At 31.8% G+C, this 24,042-nt stretch overlaps 1 protein-coding gene and 1 long non-coding RNA gene across 3 annotated transcripts; one reads left to right on the forward strand and one right to left on the reverse strand.

Annotated features, from left to right (window-relative positions):
- Nucleotides 1-5,011: 5,011 nt before the first annotated feature.
- LOC105641054 (protein kinase STUNTED) lies at nucleotides 5,012-22,276 on the reverse strand. Of its 2 annotated transcripts, XM_089725440.1 has the most exons (6): nucleotides 21,906-22,274; nucleotides 21,716-21,825; nucleotides 20,919-21,642; nucleotides 18,903-19,127; nucleotides 18,655-18,804; nucleotides 5,012-5,268 (listed from the first exon to the last, which is right to left on the reverse strand). In XM_089725440.1, the coding sequence occupies exons 1-6, from the start codon at nucleotides 22,257-22,259 to the stop codon at nucleotides 5,110-5,112; spliced, it is 1,722 nt and encodes a 573-aa protein (XP_089581566.1). In that variant the 5' UTR covers nucleotides 22,260-22,274; the 3' UTR covers nucleotides 5,012-5,109. The 2 variants fall into 2 exon arrangements, with proteins under 2 accessions (XP_089581566.1, XP_089581569.1); XM_089725443.1 differs by lacking the exon at nucleotides 18,903-19,127 and having other exon boundaries at nucleotides 21,906-22,276.
- Nucleotides 6,371-9,183, forward strand: LOC149499206 (uncharacterized). The gene is made up of 2 exons (XR_016319889.1): nucleotides 6,371-7,103; nucleotides 8,917-9,183. It is a non-coding gene; the product is annotated as an uncharacterized LOC149499206 (long non-coding RNA).
- Nucleotides 22,277-24,042: the final 1,766 nt, after the last annotated feature.

Consider the following 24,042-nt stretch of genomic DNA (forward strand, 5'->3'; position numbering starts at 1 on the left):
ATGTCTTTTAAAGGATAAATGTTTGAAGTTGCTTAAGGCAGAGTATTTGAATTGTACGGAAGAGGTTGTGGGGGTAACATAGCTCACATTTGTCAAGTATAATTTAAATAGGAGCGGGGCCCCAAAATTGCAGTAACATGAAAAAAAACAAAGATTCTTTTTTTTATTTGTAAATGAATCATGCTACTTGAAAATTGTGTTGACATTCTCTTCAAAAAGTTAAATAATAAATCTTCAGTTTTTTATATCGAATGTGATTAGATAAACTAAAAATTTTAATGATTCTTTGAATTTTTAGTTAAACAATGCAAAAGATAAAATGATGTTTTGAAATTCAAGTCAATTCTCTCTCTTCCATAAATCAATGGTGAAAAGGTAATGTTATAGTCATTGTTTTAAGGGTACTAAAGTAATATTACTCTAATGATCCAAGCTCATGTTATTTTCTCTTAAGTAGTATAAACGGCTTGAATACGCTTAATCAAGATAAGTCCCTTAACTATACAGAATAGTTCAAACTTTGCGACTTGCTGCAATTGCACCTTATTTTCTTTTTGTCATAAATTTCCCAAATTTTAATATTGCATGTAATTGCACACTAAAACCGTTTAGTGTTAACAATAAAAATTAAGTCAAAGTCCTTTGCAAATGACAAAGGGAGGCCTCCTTACAACATGCCAGAAAAAACATTTCAGAATCTATCACATGACAAAATTCAAAGTAATTAATGGTTTCTATTCAAATAACTAGGAAGTTTTGGTATTTATAAAGGATATGTTGAGGAGATTGGAGCACTCATTGTAGTAAAAGTAGTCAACTTTCAACAAGGGATGCTGTGAAGATTTCTATGGCCGACTTAAAAGTCTGGCAAAATGTATGTCATAGAAATCTTGTGTGAATCATATACTTCTTGCTCAAGTATTGATGTTTGTGAGTGTATGCTGAAAGGAAACCTTGCATCCAAGTTTCGAAATGTATATTGAGCCAACCAGTAACTACCGATCCTAAACCTTCTTCAAAGCATGAACATTGCCATACATATGGGGAATGCGCCGGATTATTTTCACCACAGTTGCCACACACCAATTATCATCCATTGTGATTTAAAGCTAAGCAACATTCTTCTTGACAATGATATGGTTGCTCACGTTAGAGATTTTGGTCTAGAAAAATTTCTCCTTGACTAATAATTCAGTTTAAAGTAGTTCTTTTAGTGTAAGAGAAACAATTGGCTACACAGCTCCAAGTGATAATTACTCTTCTGTTTGATATATGCAGAGGTATTATTTACTTAATCGCTGTAAACATTGTTTTCTTACTCTTTTTTATTAAAAGAAAGTTGTCAATTCTTTGGAATATGGTTTAGGAAGTGTGCCGTCAACAATTGAAGATGTTTTAAATATTGAATCCTTTTGTTGGAATTATAGTTTTGTAGAAGTTCTTCAAATTCATAAGTTTGCTAGAATGATATTACCTTTTTTTTTTTAAGGGAAGAATGACATTACCTAATAATGTGTTGGAGATTACAGACCAATTTCTATTACGAGAAGATGAAGACGTAGCAGAAGGAAGAAAATTGAATGCCTAATTGGCATGATTAAGATTCGGGTTTCATCTTCTACAGAGTTTCCTTGTTAAGAAACTCGTATTGGCTAGATATCAAATCGAAGAAGTGCATCTAAGGGTCGCGAGTTAAACTAGCTAATTGATTAATACTAATTTTTTTAGCATTGGTTGATCCAAAAGTAAGCGTATATCACATATTTTCAACTCATTATTATTATCATATTGACAAAAATGTTCTTTTTAAATTTAGGGATGGACAAAAATATCTTTAAGAGTGCTAAATTTTATTTATTGAAACAATAAAGAAATTATTTCTTAATTGATTATAAACTTTAATTTTAACTAATTTATTTTTATAGTATTGATGAATTTAAATTAAATTTAGATGTAAAATATTTTTAAAGTATATAAAACTTACTATGTAAATGAAAGCAATATAATAAAAAAAAATACCCTTAAATGAAACTGCATTTGAAAAAAAAAAAAACAAACTTCTTATTTAAAACCTACAAGATAATATAAATTTAAAAATATATCACGTTTAAATATTATTATATTTAACTTTTTAGTTCTTTCTGTGGGACAAAATAATCTAATTTCATAATAAAGTCATGCCTATGAAAATATTTGATTAACTTTTTCTTTTCTATTTAATTTTCTTATAGACGATTGTCCTAAGAAAAAAATTAGGTGAAAAAAAAAATAGCCACCTAATTTTTTTCTTTTTTTTTTCATTATAGAAAAGTAATATGTATTTTTTTTTTTACCAACACCCTTAAAAATAATTAAATTATGTAATAATAATTCATGGTGAGGGTAGAAGGTAAAATTTAGTGGAATAAATTTAAATTAATACATGTATATAGATTAAGATGTAAAAAACTTTGAACTAAAACGTAAAAGACCTGCCCCGCTGTGCCCACACCCTAAATCCGTCACTGTTAATATCAAAGGATATTATTGTACAAATGGAAGTCAAAAGAGTAGAATTATTATTTGTTAGCAAAAATGACATCTCTACCATTAAAAACATATCAAAGAGTTAAATTGAGAAAACATTATTGTGGAATAGTGTTTTTCCATGTCATTTTTGCAAATTTAACCAATTTTTTTAATTTTAACAACTGTAGCAGTGAATTTATTTTTTCGTTGCAATTATACCCTTCGTTATGTATCTGTTAAAAGTTGTTGATGTTGCAGTTAGTAGGATCCATGTTTTGACACCATAATTGCCACATCACCATGCCACATTAGCCAAAAAAGTGTCAAATAACTGAAAAGGCATGAACTTTGGTCATTTTTTTGCAATTTTAGCCAATTCTTTTGATTTTGACAACTAATTTCATGTGAATTTATTTATTTCTTTCAATTTGTTATATTTTAAAAATTATTTATTTTAAAATTAAATTTTGGACAAGAAATTATATTTTTAATTTAAAATTTTTCAAATTTAAGTTAAATAGAAAATATATAATGTATTTGTGTGTTATAATATTATTTTAGTATCTTGAAATTAAATTCTTACTTTTGTATAATATATTAATTACTTTACATGATTAAACTATAATTACTTATGTGATAAGTATGGATATATAAAGGGAAAAGAAAAACGTCTATCTAAATTGACGCTAGACCAAAGCTTGCAATCTCAGATCGCGTTACCCACGAGAAAGGAAAAGTCTTTTTTGTGGTTTTGGTTCAATTAGCTAATTCTAGAAGGTTTTTGGTTTGGTTCAATAATTTTTTATGGTTTTGGTTGAACCGGTCCAATTATCTAATTCTGTAAGGGTAGAATTGTCTTTTATTTTTTTCTCTTTCCTTTGACCTTAATTTATGAGGTAGACTAATAGAAAAGTAGATTAACGGAAGGAGGTAGTTGTGTAACGGACTGTTAATTTAAGAGGCGTGTGTTAGTCTTAAAACGTTGAAGGAAACATGTGTAAATATGACTATAATTTAGGGAGGTATTTTTTTTTCTGCCATATACAAATACTGTGAAACAATTCATATGATATTCTCAAAATTAAAAAAAGAAAAAAGAATTAGCTAAAATTGTAAAAACAGACGAAGTTCAGGCTTTGCACGGTGATGTGGTGTTGATGTGTCAAAATGTGGGTTCCACTAATGACAACATTAGCAATTTCATAATGGATATAGTATGGAGGGTATAATTGCAATGAATAAATAAGTTCACTGCTACAATTGTTAAAATTAAAAGAATTGGTTAAATTTGCGAAAATGACCATAGTTTAGGATTTTTTGATCATTTACCCATATATATATATATATATATATATATATATATATATATATATATATATATATATATATATAGAGAGAGAGAGAGAGAGAGAGAGAGAGAGAGAGAGAGAGAGAGAGAGAGGCTCAATACATAAAGTCACTCTTATTAGAGAGAGAAAAAACTAGTGGCACTCTCAAATTTCACTTTAACCTATTAGACACTTCAACTTATAAAATTGCACTTATTAAATACTTTAATTAATCTATTGAACACCTTAACTGATAAAATTAAATCGATTAAACACTTATCGAATAGTTGAAAAGTATGAAAATATTATTTTAAAAGTTGTACTAACTACATATTAAATCAATATTTTATAGATAAAAGCCAAAAACCTTAAACATTGTTATTACTAGCATGACAAGGTGTGAGTGTCACACCCGACTCTAATCACCAGAGGAATTGTCCGCTTTGGATCAAGCCAAATCGCCTATATAAGATGGCAAGACCCGCACGGTTTTGTCCCGTAGGTGAAATGGGAAACTTCCCAGGAGGTCACCCATCCTAAGATTTCTGTTAATCGAGCACGCTTAACCCTGGAGTTCTTCCAACTCTCCAGCCACTCCACCAAAAGGTGCATCTAATGATTAGTTTTCCCTTTTTGATATATGATTTGATTCATTCCTATGTCCCGCATTCCACTACCCCAGCTAACCTGCCATCCTAGAAGCTAGCCAAGAGCTTCGCTCTACCCTCCCTCTTAGGATCGCTTTGCCGGGTCGGGATGTCATAGGTTCTCAGGATGGGTGACCTCCTGTGACAGTGAGATTATTATAAAAAGTGAAATTAAGATTTTATAAGGTTGATTTTAAGGTTTATGGTGCCACAAGATATTTCTGTTAAACTTTAGGGGTTAAATTATATATTCGTTCGTATGTAATATTTATAAACTTCATATGATATATTAATCAAACCTTCTGGTATAATAATTTTCCTTCTGGTACTTTCTATAGATATAGCTCAAGAAAAATAACACTATAATGCATACAAGAATGAGAGATATAATGCCAACAAGAAGAAATTACAAAAGTTAGCCCTTTTTTAGGATAGGAAAATGGTTTAAAACCAACAAATTTATATATGTAGCAACACACTTTAATCATACAACAAAGAGTACTAAATATGGAAAATGTTGTTGGAAAATTTTCAATCTAAATTCTAAAGCGTCCTTATTTTTCATAGTCAAATATGGTATAAAGAAGGCTTTTTATTCAATACAAGACATGGATAAACTCAAATACTCAGTAATCTGCCACTCCAAGTAATAATATTTCATCACACAACTCATCCATAGAAAGGGTAGTATTAGTATAAAAGTCATTATGACTCCATGGGTAAGTTTCATCTCTTTCTCTCTGCAATTTTTGCCAAAGCTTTCGCTCTTCAAATAACCTCAATATCTGCTCAAACACAACAACATAAAATATGCACATTTACTTGTTAATTAGAAAAATAAGGACATATGTGTTCTGTTCCTTCTGGAAATGAAATGGAAACCAAAATGAATTTTTAAATCCAAGATAAATCCTACTTTAATAGTCCATTTCTAACTTTGGTTCAAACTTAAAGATCTGACCACCGATTTTACTCTGAACTTTTTAAATAATTAAAATTTCATACTGAGTCAATCTTTACGTTATCCATGTGTGTATGCGCGCGTACGAGTGAGTGCACGTGTGTAATCGTGAATTATTTCAATTAATTTAATTTGATTTATAATTTTGAGGATGATAAATAAATGACTTACACATTTAATATACCTTTTAAATTGTCGTTTTCTTTTTAAGTAGAAATTGCTTTTGAAACGCTGTTACTAACATATATTGCAGTTTAAAACTTATTGTACAACTACGGTACTAAATATTTTTAATTTTTTTGATTGTCTTTCTTAGGAAAGCTAATTTTTTATTGTTATTTATTATTATTATTATTATTAAGAAATTTATTTTAAATGGTGGTTATTAAAATATATTATAATTTGTGAAAATTATTATACAATCATATTTCCAAGTATACTTAATTTAATTTATTAGTTATTCCACTTAAATAGTTATATTTTATTTAAAATTATTTTCAATATTTATTATTTAACTGACCAACGGGTTTATGCTGAACCCCTATTGAAACACCCTGAATTTTTATTTTCAAAACTTTTAAATTTTTATTAAATCAAAAATCGCAAATTTTGGCCGCGTGGGTTGCAATTGTAACATAGTCCCAATTCGAGCCCAAATTTTCGAATTGGGCCTAAGCCCAAAACAGTTCATTCGGGAATTTTCGATTTGAGGACAGTTAAAAATTTTCGAGAATAACGTGAAACACCAGGATTAATCTATTATATATATATATATATATGAATTAATTATTCTAAATTAAAAATCATTACTATTAATACTTGTATTATTAAGTAAGTGGAGGAAAGGTTGCAAAACATAATAAAAATAATTAAAATAAATCAAACCGGACCTGGAAATTTAATCGATTTATCGAAAACCACACGAATAATAGGAAAAACTCGAAAACCGAACAAATGAGATCAGATCACTAATCGGACCGAACCGGTTCGAATCGAACCGGAATGGCCCAGCCCACTTTCCTTCCTTCCTTTTCTTTTTCCTTTCTTTTCTCTCCTTCTTTTTCCCTTCTTCTTCCTGGCGCGCGCGACAGTCTCTCCTCTCCCTCTCCTTCGCGTTTCCGGCCACCGCTCAACAAGATGAAGGCGGCGATCGGTTCTTCTGGCGATGCTGGTCACGTTTCCAACTTCCCCTCGCTCCGATTGGACCTCCAGCGGCGCGAATCGAGACCATCTCCTCCGACAGTCATACTCTTCGATCTCCGGCGACTTCTCGCCATTTCCGACGGGCTCAAGGTGAACTGAAGGTCTCGATTGACTCCTCTCCTCCACGTGAACAATTCCCCTCCATTGGTACGTGATTTTGCTTGAGTTTTGATGAACCACCATGGATGGCGGCTTGAAGGTGGCTGTGGAGGTCGATCCGGCCAAACGAGCCACTGCCTCATCAAACCGATGGTAGATTTGGACTCCTCGCGAAAATTGGAGTCAGGTGGTGGTGACCTTGCAATTTTCTGGGCGGTTTAGCTTTTCCGGCCACCGTGCACGGCGGCCGGCCGGCGGCGGTCCGGTGACCGGCCGACGGCACTCCGGCGAGGCCCCGAGAGACAGAATCCTCTTCCCTTCGCGCTGATCATGGAATCGTCGCCCGATTCCCAATGGGTACGTTCTAAAACTCAGTTCTCAATTTTTATATATAAAGAATTAATTGAATTATTTAATAGACTAAATTGAATAACAAGAGATTAACTTATTGGATTAACTTGAAAATATATGAACATTTATAGTCTTTTGTAAATAAATTCTCAACCTTTTCTAGTATATTTCATGAATTTTGTGATTTAGTGGGTGATTTGGTGTTATTGAGGTAATTTTTATTTATAGGCTAAGAATTGGATAGATGGCAACAACTTGTGATTAGAGAAATTGTAGTTTTCGGTTTAATTAAGTTCATATATATGAATTTTTAATTACTGTTGAGGCAGCAGCTAGTTTAGTTATTTTGGTTAAATTTTGCTTAATGAGTAGCAAAGGCTATAGTGTATTGAGTTACAAATTCAATTCGTGCTAAGACTTGATTAGCTAGAGTATACCTATTTAGTTATGCTTAATAGATAATTTAAATAGGACGTTTCCTATAATCTTGCTTGGTGAGGATAGTGATTCACGGATTATTAAGTTGTTACATAAGATCCTAGTTAATGTTGGTCAAAGAAATATGAGCCATAACTTTGTATGATTATTGAAGGTATATAAGATCGGATAGTTTAAAGAAGTAGGATGTGGAGATTAAACAAATAACCATTTTCATTTAATCGCGTATTTATTTACTTATTTGTTTAATCTTAGTAAAGCTATGAATATTTTTGTATTAGTAGTAAACTAATTTGTATCAATGTTGAAATCATGTATTAAGTAAAGCTAAGGTTTTGTATAGATGGTTAAATAATAATTATTTTGTTACTTAGTTGGAGGAAGGGAGAATAAATTGATTGCTTGCCCGACGGATGGGCTGTGTGCTTTGATTGATAAAGATATAATGATATTGTGATATGTGAGCAGGTAGATAGTCCAATTTTTAGGGGAGGTGCTGCCGAAATTTTGACAGAAATTAAACTAAATTTTAATTAACAACATAATAAATAAGTTTATTTAGATTAGTTCTATAATTTGGTACATAATAAATCCGGTGCTCTAATTATTTATTATCTTTATTATTCATTTCATTATTTATATATTTAGTTATTTATTTGCATTATTATTGTTATTATTGTTATTTATTTTATTATCGTTGTTTATTGTCAATTCTATTATTTATTTATTTATTTATTTGCATTGATTTTGGATGTTTAATTGTGCATTGCATTACGATGTCCAATTGAATAATATGTCTGCATTTGTTTGCAATGTTTGATTAATTGTGTTGTGATATTGCTGTGCTTTGCTTGTGTGGAATTGGGATGAAGTGGGTCACCATGGGTTTGTGAGGACGGTCGATAAAGCATGGATCCTGATTATGATGAATTGTGAAATTGGACCGTCGGCCGGGTAAATGGGAGATCGGCGCCCCCGTGTGCACCTGATGAATTGATGAAATGATGTTGATGAGATGGAAAAGAAAAGAGAGAATGTAAAATAAAATATTGAGAGGACTGGTCAAGTGAGGATTAGACCGGTCGGCCAGATATGGGGGATTGGCTCCCCGGGTGCACATGTTTGAGAGGATGGGCTGTTTGAGAGGACGGCTCGTCGGGGGTTTAGGTGACGCCACTGACTAATTTCCACGTGATGTGATTATATGAAGATGTTAATAATTGTGAGTGCTGGTGATATGCCATTTGTGTGACTGGCTGTGTGAGTATATACCTAGTCGGATGACTAGGTTGATATATTTATACAAATGTGTGAATGTGTGTGTTGTGCAATAATTATTATTCATTAATAAACTCACATCCCTTTTGTTCAATTCTTTCAGGAAGTAGCATTTTCTAAATCCCAGTTATAACTCTGCTCTTCGCCGCTAAAAAGAAATTCGCTAATTTTAGTATTGATCAATTAAATAGATAATTGTCCGAAGACTTATATGTATACATCCGTCAGTAAACTCCGCAGTTATAGAACTTGTATACTTTTAAGTTGTGTATTATTATAGATGGAATAATTCTGTGAGCCTGTATTATAACTATAGTGTATTGTAAGCAGGGAAATTTGTAAATGTTTAAAATTTTATTGAGATAGCAAATTTGTAGCGTTTCAGGCTTACTACGGGCCTCGGGGGCCTTAAGCTTACCTGGGCCCTAGTGCCGGTCCGGCCCATGGAAATGGGTCGTGACAAAGTTGGTATCAGAGCTTAGGTTAGGGTTCTAGGACACAACTGCGGAGTATAGGAATTTCTTTATGTTGGGATCGGCCGTAACCAACATAAGGAAGGAAACTTGTGATTTTCCTCTCTAGGGATGGTGGACGCACTAGACCCTATGAGGTGGGAAAATCCACACCTATTGTGTAGATCAATAGACTATAGGGAATAGAGTAATACCTGAAGGTAGTGGATTGGCCTGATCACCCAGTACACTATTTTTCATGTGAACTCTATTCCTGTCAGTGAGTAGAATAGTGTAGAGAATAAATAGGATTTTCATTGGTATGGTAGATTCATGAACAGAAATAATAACTTTGGGGCAATTAGAAATTTGTGTCTAGTTTTCAACACAGCTACTGAATTTCTTTAGAGTTTGTTCAAAAATATAAACTTTTTATTTTTGTTTTTGTTTTCATTTTATCTACCTAAAATTTTAAATTTAAACCCCCATTTTAATTTTGAATTCAAATTGTGTTATGATAAATAAATTGAAATTGATTATTTATTTAGAAAATTATTTTTGGAAGCTGTCTATTTATATTACGGGCCAATGGGATTAGATCATAAAATGAAATGGTTACTAGGATAGTAAAATTTTGAAAGAAGTTTGGAAAAAGAAGAATAAGACTGGTGGAGATAATAATAAGTAAGTAGACAGTTAGATTCAAGTTCAGAACATGAACGCTGGAAATGTTGGGTAGTCGATTTTGGTATAGAAGTTAAGTGGCAATTAGATTTGGAGTATGTGATTGTTTAATGTATAAGTGAGGAAGATAACAATAGAAATGAACTTGGATAGTTTAAGGGTAAGACATAATAGGTAACAAATAGGTAAGTTGAATGTGAAATTGACGTAAGGTAGTGATAAGTAGATGCGAATCTTGAGTTAATAATTCCACGTAGAGAATTGAACCTTTGTTTAATTAAGGTTCTAATTAAAATGTTAGAACCGTGGGTTGTAAATTCTAATCTAGGCCATGAACAGGAAGTGAGAGGTTAGTAGTAAATATAAACTGGACAATGAGGAGTTATTGAGATCAACTTAATGTAATATTTGGATGGTAAGGTAGTATTAGGTTGAGAATTAACAAAATTCAGTTGAAAAATCAGTGTTGATAGGTATCAGATAAAGGTGAATATTTAAGATAGGTAATAAATACTAAGTTAAATTATTGGTGATTAGGCAACATTAGTAAAATGAAAGGTTATCAGATGAGATTTAGGTTGAGAACGGAAGTGCGAATTACTAAGAGATATTATTATGAAAGTTAAATTTTCGTGATGAATATTAAGGCGACATAAGGAATAAGCGTTGGAAAGAGAAGTTGGTGATTAAGTGGAAGGAGTGAAAATTCTCACAGGATTCAGATAGCTAAGGGATGCAGTGATTTAGGAGCTGTATAACAGATGAACTAATCTATAGTAAAGATATTATAGAGACAATCGAATTTGCATAAATGAGAAATAAAAACAGTTATTTCGAAGCGGCCTGTGATATAATGGATAGCGGAAATTACAGATGATTTTGCCTATAGTTTTGAAGTAAAGCAACAAGTTTTCAAAAGTTTTGATTACTAAGGGTTTTATTAAATAACACATGTGAATTGAACGAGTTAATTCTTATGATTGTAGGTAAATCATAATTACAATTGTTTGCCTTTGTAAATTATGTTTGGCCTTCACAGAAGAATGTCTAATAAAATTTAAATTTTCAAATGAAGTTACATAATTTTGAGAAAAATCTATGATATATGATATGTACTTTTCTGTTAAACCTGATTTTATTGTCAAATTTTTATTCAAGAAAGATTTTCTAAAGAGTTCAGTAGCTGTCTAAAGATAATGATTGGAGATTTAGGTAATAAACTCAAATTCTTGTGACTGTTAGCTAGGTGGCACTAAAAATGATGGTTGGCGAGAGAATTACAATTGGAATACTTGACCCTTTTCCTTCCTAGGTTCACATTATGTACTCTCGAGATGTGCCCTTGGTGTTGGAAGTAATTTCTTATGGCTTTGAAATTCTTTGTGTGTTCATTCTTACTCTCTCCTACTAGATTTCAATTCGAGGACGAATTGTCTTAAGGGGGGGAGATTGAAACACCCTGAATTTTTATTTTCAAAACTTTTAAATTTTTATTAAATCAAAAATCGCAAATTTTGGCCGCGTGGGTTGCAATTGTAACATAGTCCCAATTCGAGCCCAAATTTTCGAATTGGGCCTAAGCCCAAAACAGTTCATTCGGGAATTTTCGATTTGAGGACAGTTAAAAATTTTCGAGAATAACGTGAAACACCAGGATTAATCTATTATATATATATATATGAATTAATTATTCTAAATTAAAAATCATTACTATTAATACTTGTATTATTAAGTAAGTGGAGGAAAGGTTGCAAAACATAATAAAAATAATTAAAATAAATCAAACCGGACCTGGAAATTTAATCGATTTATCGAAAACCACACGAATAATAGGAAAAACTCGAAAACCGAACAAATGAGATCAGATCACTAATCGGACCGAACCGGTTCGAATCGAACCGGAATGGCCCAGCCCACTTTCCTTCCTTCCTTTTCTTTTTCCTTTCTTTTCTCTCCTTCTTTTTCCCTTCTTCTTCCTGGCGCGCGCGACAGTCTCTCCTCTCCCTCTCCTTCGCGTTTCCGGCCACCGCTCAACAAGATGAAGGCGGCGATCGGTTCTTCCGGCGATGCTGGTCACGTTTCCAACTTCCCCTCGCTCCGATTGGACCTCCAGCGGCGCGAATCGAGACCATCTCCTCCGACAGTCATACTCTTCGATCTCCGGCGACTTCTCGCCATTTCCGACGGGCTCAAGGTGAACTGAAGGTCTCGATTGACTCCTCTCCTCCACGTGAACAATTCCCCTCCATTGGTACGTGATTTTGCTTGAGTTTTGATGAACCACCATGGATGGCGGCTTGAAGGTGGCTGTGGAGGTCGATCCGGCCAAACAAGCCACTGCCTCATCAAACCGATGGTAGATTTGGACTCCTCGCGAAAATTGGAGTCAGGTGGTGGTGACCTTGCAATTTTCTGGGCGGTTTAGCTTTTCCGGCCACCGTGCACGGCGGCCGGCCGGCGGCGGTCCGGTGACCGGCCGACGGCACTCCGGCGAGGCCCCGAGAGACAGAATCCTCTTCCCTTCGCGCTGATCATGGAATCGTCGCCCGATTCCCAATGGGTACGTTCTAAAACTCAGTTCTCAATTTTTATATATAAAGAATTAATTGAATTATTTAATAGACTAAATTGAATAACAAGAGATTAACTTATTGGATTAACTTGAAAATATATGAACATTTATAGTCTTTTGTAAATAAATTCTCAACCTTTTCTAGTATATTTCATGAATTTTGTGATTTAGTGGGTGATTTGGTGTTATTGAGGTAATTTTTATTTATAGGCTAAGAATTGGATAGATGGCAACAACTTGTGATTAGAGAAATTGTAGTTTTCGGTTTAATTAAGTTCATATATATGAATTTTTAATTACTGTTGAGGCAGCAGCTAGTTTAGTTATTTTGGTTAAATTTTGCTTAATGAGTAGCAAAGGCTATAGTGTATTGAGTTACAAATTCAATTCGTGCTAAGACTTGATTAGCTAGAGTATACCTATTTAGTTATGCTTAATAGATAATTTAAATAGGACGTTTCCTATAATCTTGCTTGGTGAGGATAGTGATTCACGGATTATTAAGTTGTTACATAAGATCCTAGTTAATGTTGGTCAAAGAAATATGAGCCATAACTTTGTATGATTATTGAAGGTATATAAGATCGAATAGTTTAAAGAAGTAGGATGTGGAGATTAAACAAATAACCATTTTCATTTAATCGCGTATTTATTTACTTATTTGTTTAATCTTAGTAAAGCTATGAATATTTTTGTATTAGTAGTAAACTAATTTGTATCAATGTTGAAATCATGTATTAAGTAAAGCTAAGGTTTTGTATAGATGGTTAAATAATAATTATTTTGTTACTTAGTTGGAGGAAGGGAGAATAAATTGATTGCTTGCCCGACGGATGGGCTGTGTGCTTTGATTGATAAAGATATAATGATATTGTGATATGTGAGCAGGTAGATAGTCCAATTTTTAGGGGAGGTGCTGCCGAAATTTTGACAGAAATTAAACTAAATTTTAATTAACAACATAATAAATAAGTTTATTTAGATTAGTTCTATAATTTGGTACATAATAAATCCGGTGCTCTAATTATTTATTATCTTTATTATTCATTTCATTATTTATATATTTAGTTATTTATTTGCATTATTATTGTTATTATTGTTATTTATTTTATTATCGTTGTTTATTGTCAATTCTATTATTTATTTATTTATTTATTTGCATTGATTTTGGATGTTTAATTGTGCATTGCATTACGATGTCCAATTGAATAATATGTCTGCATTTGTTTGCAATGTTTGATTAATTGTGTTGTGATATTGCTGTGCTTTGCTTGTGTGGAATTGGGATGAAGTGGGTCACCATGGGTTTGTGAGGACGGTCGATAAAGCATGGATCCTGATTATGATGAATTGTGAAATTGGACCGTCGGCCGGGTAAATGGGAGATCGGCGCCCCCGTGTGCACCTGATGAATTGATGAAATGATGTTGATGAGATGGAAAAGAAAAGAGAGAATGTAAAATAAAATATTGAGAGGACTGGTCAAGTGAGGATTAGACCGGTCGGCTAGATATGGGGGATTGGCTCCCCGGGTGCACATGTTTGAGAGGATGGGCTGTTTGAGAGGACGGCTCGTCGGGGGTTTAGGTGACGCCACTGACTAATTTCCACGTGATGTGATTATATGAAGATGTTAATAATTGTGAGTGCTGGTGATATGCCATTTGTGTGACTGGCTGTGTGAGCATATACCTAGTCGGATGACTAGGTTGATATATTTATACAAATGTGTGAATGTGTGTGTTGTGCAATAATTATTATTCATTAATAAACTCACATCCCTTTTGTTCAATTCTTTCAGGAAGTAGCATTTTCTAAATCCCAGTTATAACTCTGCTCTTCGCCGTTAAAAAGAAATTCGCTAATTTTAGTATTGATCAATTAAATAGATAATTGTCCGAAGACTTATATGTATACATCCGTCAGTAAACTCCGCAGTTATAGAACTTGTATACTTTTAAGTTGTGTATTATTATAGATGGAATAATTCTGTGAGCCTGTATTATAACTATAGTGTATTGTAAGCAGGGAAATTTGTAAATGTTTAAAATTTTATTGAGATAACAAATTTGTAGCGTTTCAGGCTTACTACGGGCCTCGGGGGCCTTAAGCTTACCTGGGCCCTAGTGCCGGTCCGGCCCATGGAAATGGGTCGTGACACCTATATATCCAACCCAACCTGTCACAACTCTCGGACATATTCAACGAATTGGGTTGAGTAAAAAATGATTGATCCATAGATATGAGTTGGATACTTTAAATCAATAAATCCACCCCCATGTATGTGCAACCATTTGTACAATTGTATAATACCCATAATACTATACTCAAATCTTAACATTATAAATTCAAAAACAAATGGGATCAAAGTTTCCATAAAAAAACGATGAAAATTTTAACTTACTCAAATAGAATTAGTGACGTCTATTATTAATTTACATCATTTGTAGTGTTCATTGATTGGGTGATAATCTATAATAGAAGAGTTGAGAAATGGTCTAATGCATAAATTTACTTATAAACTATCCTTAATTCTTCTAATGGTCCTTTGAACTTTATAGGATTCTATTGATATATAACCTTGTACTAACAAATCATTCGGTAACCATGCCCCTTGAAAAAAAAAAAAAAAAAAAAAAAAAAAACATGTGAGTTACGCATGCATTGATGTGGATTTTAATGATACTACGCATATTTAAATTTAATCCACATTGATTAAAAATTTTGACTGTACAAAAGAAATTTGCTTTGAACCACTCAACCACAATTTTCTTGCCTGATAGCCTTGACTGAAGTACACCTCAAAATAAATTTTGATGGCACAATGCAAAAGACTAAAAAATTTTGAGCCATCACCAAGATATGAGATGTCCAGATGGATAAATTCTAAAGCAAAAATAAATAAATAAATCAATTAAATAAGAAAATAATAAAAAAAGATAGGAACTCAAAACAAGACTCAAGTAGAAAACATGAAATCAAAGAATGCCAAAACGCAAATGAATAGGAAATGAAATTATATAAAGAGGAAGAAAGAGAAGATTACAACAGAGTCATGAATGATATCTGGTATAATAAACTCTTCAACTCAAAAGCAGACTAAGAGGAAAGAAAATGTTTTGCTAAAACCCTAGCTTTCAAATTGATTTCACACAAACCTAGCTTTAAAATATAGCCCAAACTTTTTAATTCCTGCGCAAATCTTGCCCTTTTCAAATCAATTCTAGTTGGAGAAATAAAATCAATTGAGAGAGGGGGAGAGATGGATATCGTTTCTAAAATTGATTTTGGAGAGAGAAATTGGCAAAGAAAAAAGCTTTTTAAACTGTTTGACAATCATTAACATTGATCATGCAATGTTGCACACTCACCTAATAAAGAAAATCAATATTCGCACCTAAATGCGATTGAAAGCACACTCTTCATTTTCTATGTGGCTTAGGACATGGTTATGGAAGGAGTTGAAAGTCCAGGACCATGATTAGACCCGCAAAGTTCAATGGCCACTAGAAGAATCAATGATTGTTCAAGAGTAAATTTATACATTAGTCATTGAGAAATAGACAAGTAGGTGAAGGATAGGTCACGAGATGAGAGAGAGAAAACTTCAAGCTCTTGCAAACCTAATTATTCTCTGAGTGAGATGAAGCATTGCATATATATACATGTGTGTATATGAGAGAGAAAAAGAAAGAGGGAGATGAATATGAATTATTAGAAAAGATTTATGGGCCCACCTATATACTAAATCAATCACATATTTTGGTTAAGATAATGATATTTTTTATCATACATTAGGAAAAAATGATAAAATAATAATATTTTTTAAAAAATCCTTTTTTGATTGGCATGAGGTGTGAGACAACCATATATCAGGTGTAGGCAGGTCTTATCCTAAGTTGTTGAATAGAATAGATAGAGTAATTGGAAGAGAAAAAAGAGAGCATGTGTTGCAGATGATAGAGAGAGAGAGAGAGAGAGAGAGAGAGAGACATTCGATGACATTTTGAAAAATGAAGGTGGGTCTATAGAAGCGACTATTGAAACAAAAGAAAAAAGCTACTAAAGAAATTAAGAAGAGTTTAAAAGGTGAATGGAGAACTAATATATTTATTTCACTCAAAATTGAAAATTTATGTACAAAAAATTAACCAACTTTTCTACTTTAGTGCCACTTCTTATCAGATAAAACTAACTGAGAAGGTAAGATTAAAAACTAGGAGAATAAAATATCTATTATTGCATACTTCTACTAAAAATAAAATAAAAATTTTTATTATGAGTTAGAAACTAAAATGCTCATACTTCAATACTCCTCCTTCGCATTTCGGTGACAAACACCTATCATTTTTCTTAAAGCTTCAAATCTTTCTCGGCTAATTGCTCTTCTAATGAACAATGAATAAGTAATACTTCATTAGTTTGTTGAACATCTATAATCAAGTGAAATTTAATCTTGATGTGCTTTGTTCATCCATGAAAAAACGAGATTCTTTCCGATTGAAAAAACAGAAATATTATCACACATAATTATGGTTCCTTCAGTTTGTCCTAAATCTTTCAGTAACTTTCTTAAACAGATAGATTACAGTAAAGGCGACAATAATGTACTCTATTTTTGCCCTTGATTGGGCAGTAGTTTCTTATTTTCTTGAACTCCAAATGGTATATCCAGACCCTAAAGAGAATAAATACCTTGAGGTACTTCTTGAATCTCAACACAGCCTCCCTAATCACTATCAGAGTAACCAATCAACTTCAAATTCTCACCTACAGATCTTGGAGAAAAAAATTCCAAGATTAATTGTACTTTTGATGTACCATCCTTTTAATATCCTAAAAAATTCCAATGTAAGCATCCTTTTAGCAGCTGAAAAATGTGTCTCTTTAGGTGAATGTATGAATCTTGAAAGCACACTCATAACAAACAATATATTAGGTTTGCTTGCTGTGACATATAGGAGGCTGCCAATTAAGTTACTATACATGCTTTCATCCACCTTCATAGCATCATCCTCTTTACTTAGCTTTAAATTGGTTGTAATAGGTATACCCATGAGCTTACATTCCTCCACCTTGAACCCTCTTAGGACATCAGAGGCATACTAACAACAATTACATGATGCTCAAATAGGCATACACGATCGGTTAGTTGGTTCATTCTGATCTGAACTCGTGAAATAAAAAACTAAGTATTCTTTTTTTTTTTTTTTTTTTTTTTTAAATCAAGTTGGAACTAAACTGAAATAGTCGGTTTTTGGACAGTATTAGTTATTTCCTTTTATCAAATCGAAAGTCAAAATTGAAGTTATCTAAAATTATAAACCAAAGCCTAATTAATTAACCGGACCGAAAAACTGAACTATGCTCAAAGCACCCATTAACTATAAGCCTAACTCTACCCAAGTTGATTCACGCATATGGCTACTACACACTACTCATAGTAAATAGATTATTTATCTCTCATTTTCCTCTTTAGTATATAATTAATTCACATATAGTTTATATAATTAAACTATATACTTTTTGAGCATCATAATATACAACAACAACACAATGGTTCCTTCATAAACCATAGCCAAAAGCCTCCACACAACACTCACACATCAATAAGCAAAAACCAAAAACTTATCCCACTTTAATTTGTATCCTTACTCAATTAGGAATAACTTTAAAATAAGAGTCCAATATTAATTATATATGAAATAATATTAAACTAGGTCTTTCATAATCCCACTTCGCTTGTAAAATGTGCGTGTATGTGAGATATATAGGTTAGTATATTTTATCAAAATTATCATGATTCTAATAAGAGTTTGTCATGTCTCTATCTTATAAGTAATTAAAAGGAAATGTCCAATGGCTCCTTATGTGTGTAGTTTGCTTGTTCTAGTATTGCAGCGCGTTAAAATTGTTATGATTTTAATAAAGGAGGTGTTCTGTCACTATTTCATGTATGTGTTAAATACGTATATATTAAAAAGATATATATATCGAATGCCAAACAGAATTATTGTAAGGATCCTAACATAAAGTGAAGAACTTACCATTCCATCTACCGAATGGATGAGGACTAGGATAAAAACATTAGTACCTTAAAAATTTAACAATGAATTTATGCATAGAAACTTACCATTTTCATCGTTGGCCTCCTGGAAGATGAGTGCATGAGGCAAAGGCGGGCTATAAACATCACCATTTTCATGTCTTCTACTACATAATCTTCACTCAGGCAAGGATCAATTAGGCATTCGGGTAGACCAGAATTAATTAAAGATCTTGCCTGCAAATCAAAGAGGCAGATAGGCTAAGAACTATGAAGAACACAATTTCTTTTGTTTTGTTGTTCAATTAACGTGAAACAAATGGCTTTTAAATTACCCATAGCACTAAACTTTCTTGTTTCTTTTGATTTGTTTGAATAGCCTCTTTACCGGATACAAGTTCTAGAAGTACAACCCCATAGGAATACACATCTATCTTCTCATCTACCTTTCCATACATCACGTACTCTGGAGCCAAGTAACCAAATGTTCCAACAACATTAATGTTTTCTGAAATTTGCTCTGTTTTATTATAAAACATTGCTGCTCCAAAATCTGAGAGCTGAGAAACAAAAACAAGATAATTTTTAGTTTGGAAAAGTTAATCCTTATTGCCATTCTCAAATAAATTATGATCTGTCTCTTATTTGTAGGATACTCTAGACCACTGAGGGAGGTCTAAACCTCAAAATGTAAAACTAGGGTCTTATATCTATTATACAGTAAATTTAATCAGAACTTAAAATTACAGTTTGTTATTTCATGAACTAGTTACTTCAGTACTTAAATTTGAACCAATCGAAAGTTATCAATAGTTGCTATATTCTCTTTTTGTTTCATACTAGTCTTTTTATGACATGTGTTAGCACGTTAACTATATTCGTTATTCGTACTGGTTCAATTTTTTATGTCATTATTCAATTTTACTTGTTATTTATACTCATTTTTATTTTTTAATATTAAATATTGATTATAACTTTTGTCTTATATTATTTAGATTTTTATAATGTTAAAACAAAATTTCATATGGGATTAATTTGAATATAACAGTTAATTAATAAAAACGGCAGTATGTACATACATACATTTCAGTTCAATTTATATCGTCATTTATCTAAAATTCATTATAACTATATATGTACCATTCTATAATAATACCTAATAAATATCTTTTAATGTATATAGATATAACAATAAAATACTCTTATATTTTTAAAATTAAAATTTTCAACTATTTATCATCTCACATGCTGAAGGCTTAATTATGTATATTCTATTTGAAATTTACATTTTAAAAATATATATCCAAACAAATTACACAAACATATAGAAAAAGGAATATTATAAAAGTTAAAACTTAAAAATTTTGAAATGCTTAATTATCTATATGTATTTATTTAAAAAATAATTTTTATAAATTATATCTTTTCACTAATAAAATATAATTTTCTAATGTTAAAACAAAAGAGATAAACTTAGGTAAATAAAAAAAATTGAAAAACTTAGATATAGATAAATAGATATTAAAAGAAAAAATTTAAAATTTTAAAAGTGATATATATTTTTTTATGACGTCTGAAAAAAAAATTTATAGATATTTTTTTTTTGCATTTTAAAGTTTATTTTAAAATTATGATAATAATCTGTTTTTTGAAAAAATTAATATCCTCATTAATCAATGATTTAAAATTCAGTTAGGATAATATGTTAAAATAATAATATTAAAATAATATAATAGCAAACTTTTTTAATCAATTAGTTAAAAGAAACTTAATTGATTAATAATTTAATATCCTAATTTGTCAATTATTAAAAATTCAAATTATTATCAATTATTGAAAAATATATTTTAAGATTTCTAAAATCTCAATAAGGCCTCGTTTCCCGCATTTATATATAGTATTAGATATATATATTTTAGGCTTTCTTTTGCCCTTCTTTATGCATGGCTTACAACTAGATGCGATCGAACTTACACTTGACGAAGAAAAGCCCTTTACTAATAGAATAGAAGGGAAGGCCGGCTTTCGAGCTTTACAATTTGGTGAAGTAGGTTTGGCATAAGGATTGGATAACGCGAGCTCTTGCCTATCGACTTGTTTTCCCGAATCAGAAGCGGTTCAACAGGGGAGCAGATAGATTCAATTGGAGAGTTGTCCCCACAGAATTAAAGAAAGGAATTTCCTTATAAAAATATAAATTTTATTTTCTAGTTTTGTCCTTGAAGACGAGACCTAAAGATAATATCTTGTAGCATAAGAAGTCACTCAACCACTGCAGAAGTTTTGTGGCTAAATCTTGACAGTACTTTATTCTTTTCAAAAATTTCTAATATACCAAGATAAATACTTACTTGTGGTTGACAGTCGTCAGAGAGGAGAATATTAGATGACTTCACATCTCTGTGAATTATTGGAGGATTGAAAGAATGATGAAGATAATCCAGTGCTTTCGCGACGCCAATGGCAACTCCCATTCGCTCCTTCCACTTGAGTTGTTTCAGATTTTGGTTTAAACTTCCCTTTAGCAGATTATATACAACTGCATTTATATCCATATTTTCACAATACCCAATTATCCTAACAATATTCTCATGCTTCAAGCTAGATAAAATCTCCACTTCTCGGAGAAGATCCTCCGCTGAAAACTGTGTCCTTTGAAGAACCTTGACAGCAGCAGGACGGCCGTCCTCCAGTTTTGCACGATACACCTTACTATGTCCACCTTCTCCAATCACCATGTCAGGGCTGAAATTATCGGTAGCTGAATTAAGGTCTTGTAATGTGAAAAGCTTGATGGATCGCTCGGATTCTATCTGTACTAGTTTTCGAAATAGCTTTTGTGCTAAACTGTACTTCTTTGTACTGTAAATCTGTTGGATTGGTGTTTCTCTCGAGGAAGAATTTGGAGTAAAGTGACTTTCTTCTGATAATAAAGATGAATGAAAGGATTGAGACGAGCCTTGCTGTGAGGTTCCTTGCCTCTCCAATATGATCTTCCCAACCTTATTTATGATCAAGAGGCTGCAAGTTGGAGGCAACCCTTTTAGATAATTACTGATTACAGAATCTTTAGGCCTGCAATAGGAACAAAAAAAGTCTATATGAACTATTCGGCGAATAGCATAGTAGTCAAGTGTCAAGTTCAAACCTCGAGAGGTTGCATCCAAGCACAAGAATGGTTGCGAAGTTTATACGTACTTGATTGCTTAATTCAGAAATGAAACAATTTCCATTGCATATTTTTATCAAAAAATCAACCTGCATTGTAAAATAAAAATTAAACCCCATTAGAAAATCAACAAATAAACACATATTTTGGAGAGGTCAAAACCCCATACCTGCTTGGACTTGCAGAGATCTTCATGCATATGAAAAGTATTGGCATCAAAATTATCCAATGGTTGTTGAACATGAATGGCTAGCACATTATCCCCTGGCTTTACTACAACATTAAGTGATCTCAATAGCATTTCTCTGCCATAGTTATCTGATTTTAGTCCAACAATAATTGTTCTCTTCTTTGATGACTTTGTCCTTAAAATGGAAAAAATTTTCCTCTCTGATCTTAGGCTTCCAACCATCATATTCATAGACAATATAGTACTTCTTCTAATGTTCAAACACCATTCGATTGCAGAACCAACAAGAATTGGACCTATGCTAATTGTTTTCCAATTAAAGGTTGGCCTCATATTGAGACCCACTACTATAATGTATTATTTATTGCTTGTTGTACACGTATTCTCATGATTTGATTTACTGTTTCCTCTCTTATGGTGGCCTGCAAAAAACTAGTTTTTCATCATGCAATTGTTATCTAGCAGTGCATTTTATTCAACTAATAACAAAATTGACTTAAGATTGAAAATTTGAGCCCCATTAATTATAGCTTGACATATAGTTTATAGTTCAAAAATTTTTATTATATATTTATATTTGGACTATATGTTACTCTAATTAAAACTTGTTAAAACAAAAAAAAATTACATTTTTTCAGCTTTATTTTTTAAGTGATTAATAATTTAGAATTCATAAAAATTAATAAATAATTATTAAAATGTCAATTAATGATTGAATTATATATTATAGGCAAAAGAACTTATTTATATAATTATTGCAAGGTTAATTGCATATTTAATGAATGTTTTATCATTTGGTTTATCCCATTAAAATGATTATTATATTAATTATCAGCTGGTTATTATGGTATTATATATGACTAATAATATTATTATTTGCTAAGAACAATACCTAAACCTTTGATCAGTTGTAACTGATTTACCTAAATAATATTAAAAATTAAATTTTTTTTTTCTCAGTTATGTCAGAAATACGTTTCGTTTCAGTAAAAATTCTATTTTTTTGTTAATTTGCTTCATGGATGGAGCCTTGAACCTAGTCTAAGAAATTAAATCTCTAAATTAACATACATGAATTGAAGAATAACTTATATACACCACCTTGTTTGGCCCTATCGTTAAGCATGTATCCCTTTTTTTCAATCAATACCTTTCTCCATCTGTCATTTGTTCAATCACATAATAGGATAAGTAATGCATGCTAGTTTGAAAGAAACCAAATTACCCTTGTCTTCGGGCACAATAAAAAGGATGGGTACATAGAAGTAGGGTCATCTTGGCTTTAAAAATGCCCAACTACAAATGCATGTACTGATACTATTTCTCATCCAAGAACGGCAGTCGTTCTATCTTAACCACATTCTCATTATTTATGGTTTAGACTTTGTTGTTGTCATTCAATTTCAGCTTTGTAAGAATCTCTTTTGGTCTTTTATCGGTGGCATTTCTAGTCGAGCTAACTTTGGCTGCAAAAATTTATTGCACCTTTCAGACAACTTGACATCAAGCCCATTGGTGCTTGTAATGACTTTGGAATCTTTTTTTGCAATGCCTTGCTTGCTCTGCTATGTTCTATATTCATTGAATCGAATAGTAGCCGGGGGAAGGATTAATTATGAAAAAGCCTTCAAGGTTTGTATCTGTAAATTTTTTTTTATCATATTTTTTTAAAACAATTTTTGTCTCTCTATAATTAACCAGAAAACAAAAATATAATATTTTGAAAAGGCTAATGAAACTTAATCTTTTTATATTTTTAAATTTTTAAGACTAAAGTATAATATTGTTGAGCCGAGATTGGCGGGTGGTGCTTAGACACTGTTACCGTTAGGCCAATCAAGTGGCTGACAGGATAGCCAATATGGCTGTGATGGCTGCAGATCAGCGAATGATTTTTTTGTCTCATGGGATGTCAGGGATGCTTGTATATGGAGATCATTATGGTGTCTTATGCCCTAGAATAGTCCCAACTTAGTCCCTTTTTTTTTTTTTTTTTTGTCTTTCTTGGGTTCTATCTAGTGGCGAATATACAAATATTTTTTTTCAGGGCCAATATATAATTTTTTTGAAAAAAATTAAAGAGGGGCCAAAGATATAAATAAATTCAACTTTATAA

The sequence above is a fragment of the Jatropha curcas genome, chromosome 1, assembly GCF_041381405.1.
Source record: "Jatropha curcas cultivar XTBG-Jc1 chromosome 1, XTBG_Jcur_1.0, whole genome shotgun sequence".
NCBI classification, from domain to species: Eukaryota; Viridiplantae; Streptophyta; class Magnoliopsida; order Malpighiales; family Euphorbiaceae; genus Jatropha; species Jatropha curcas.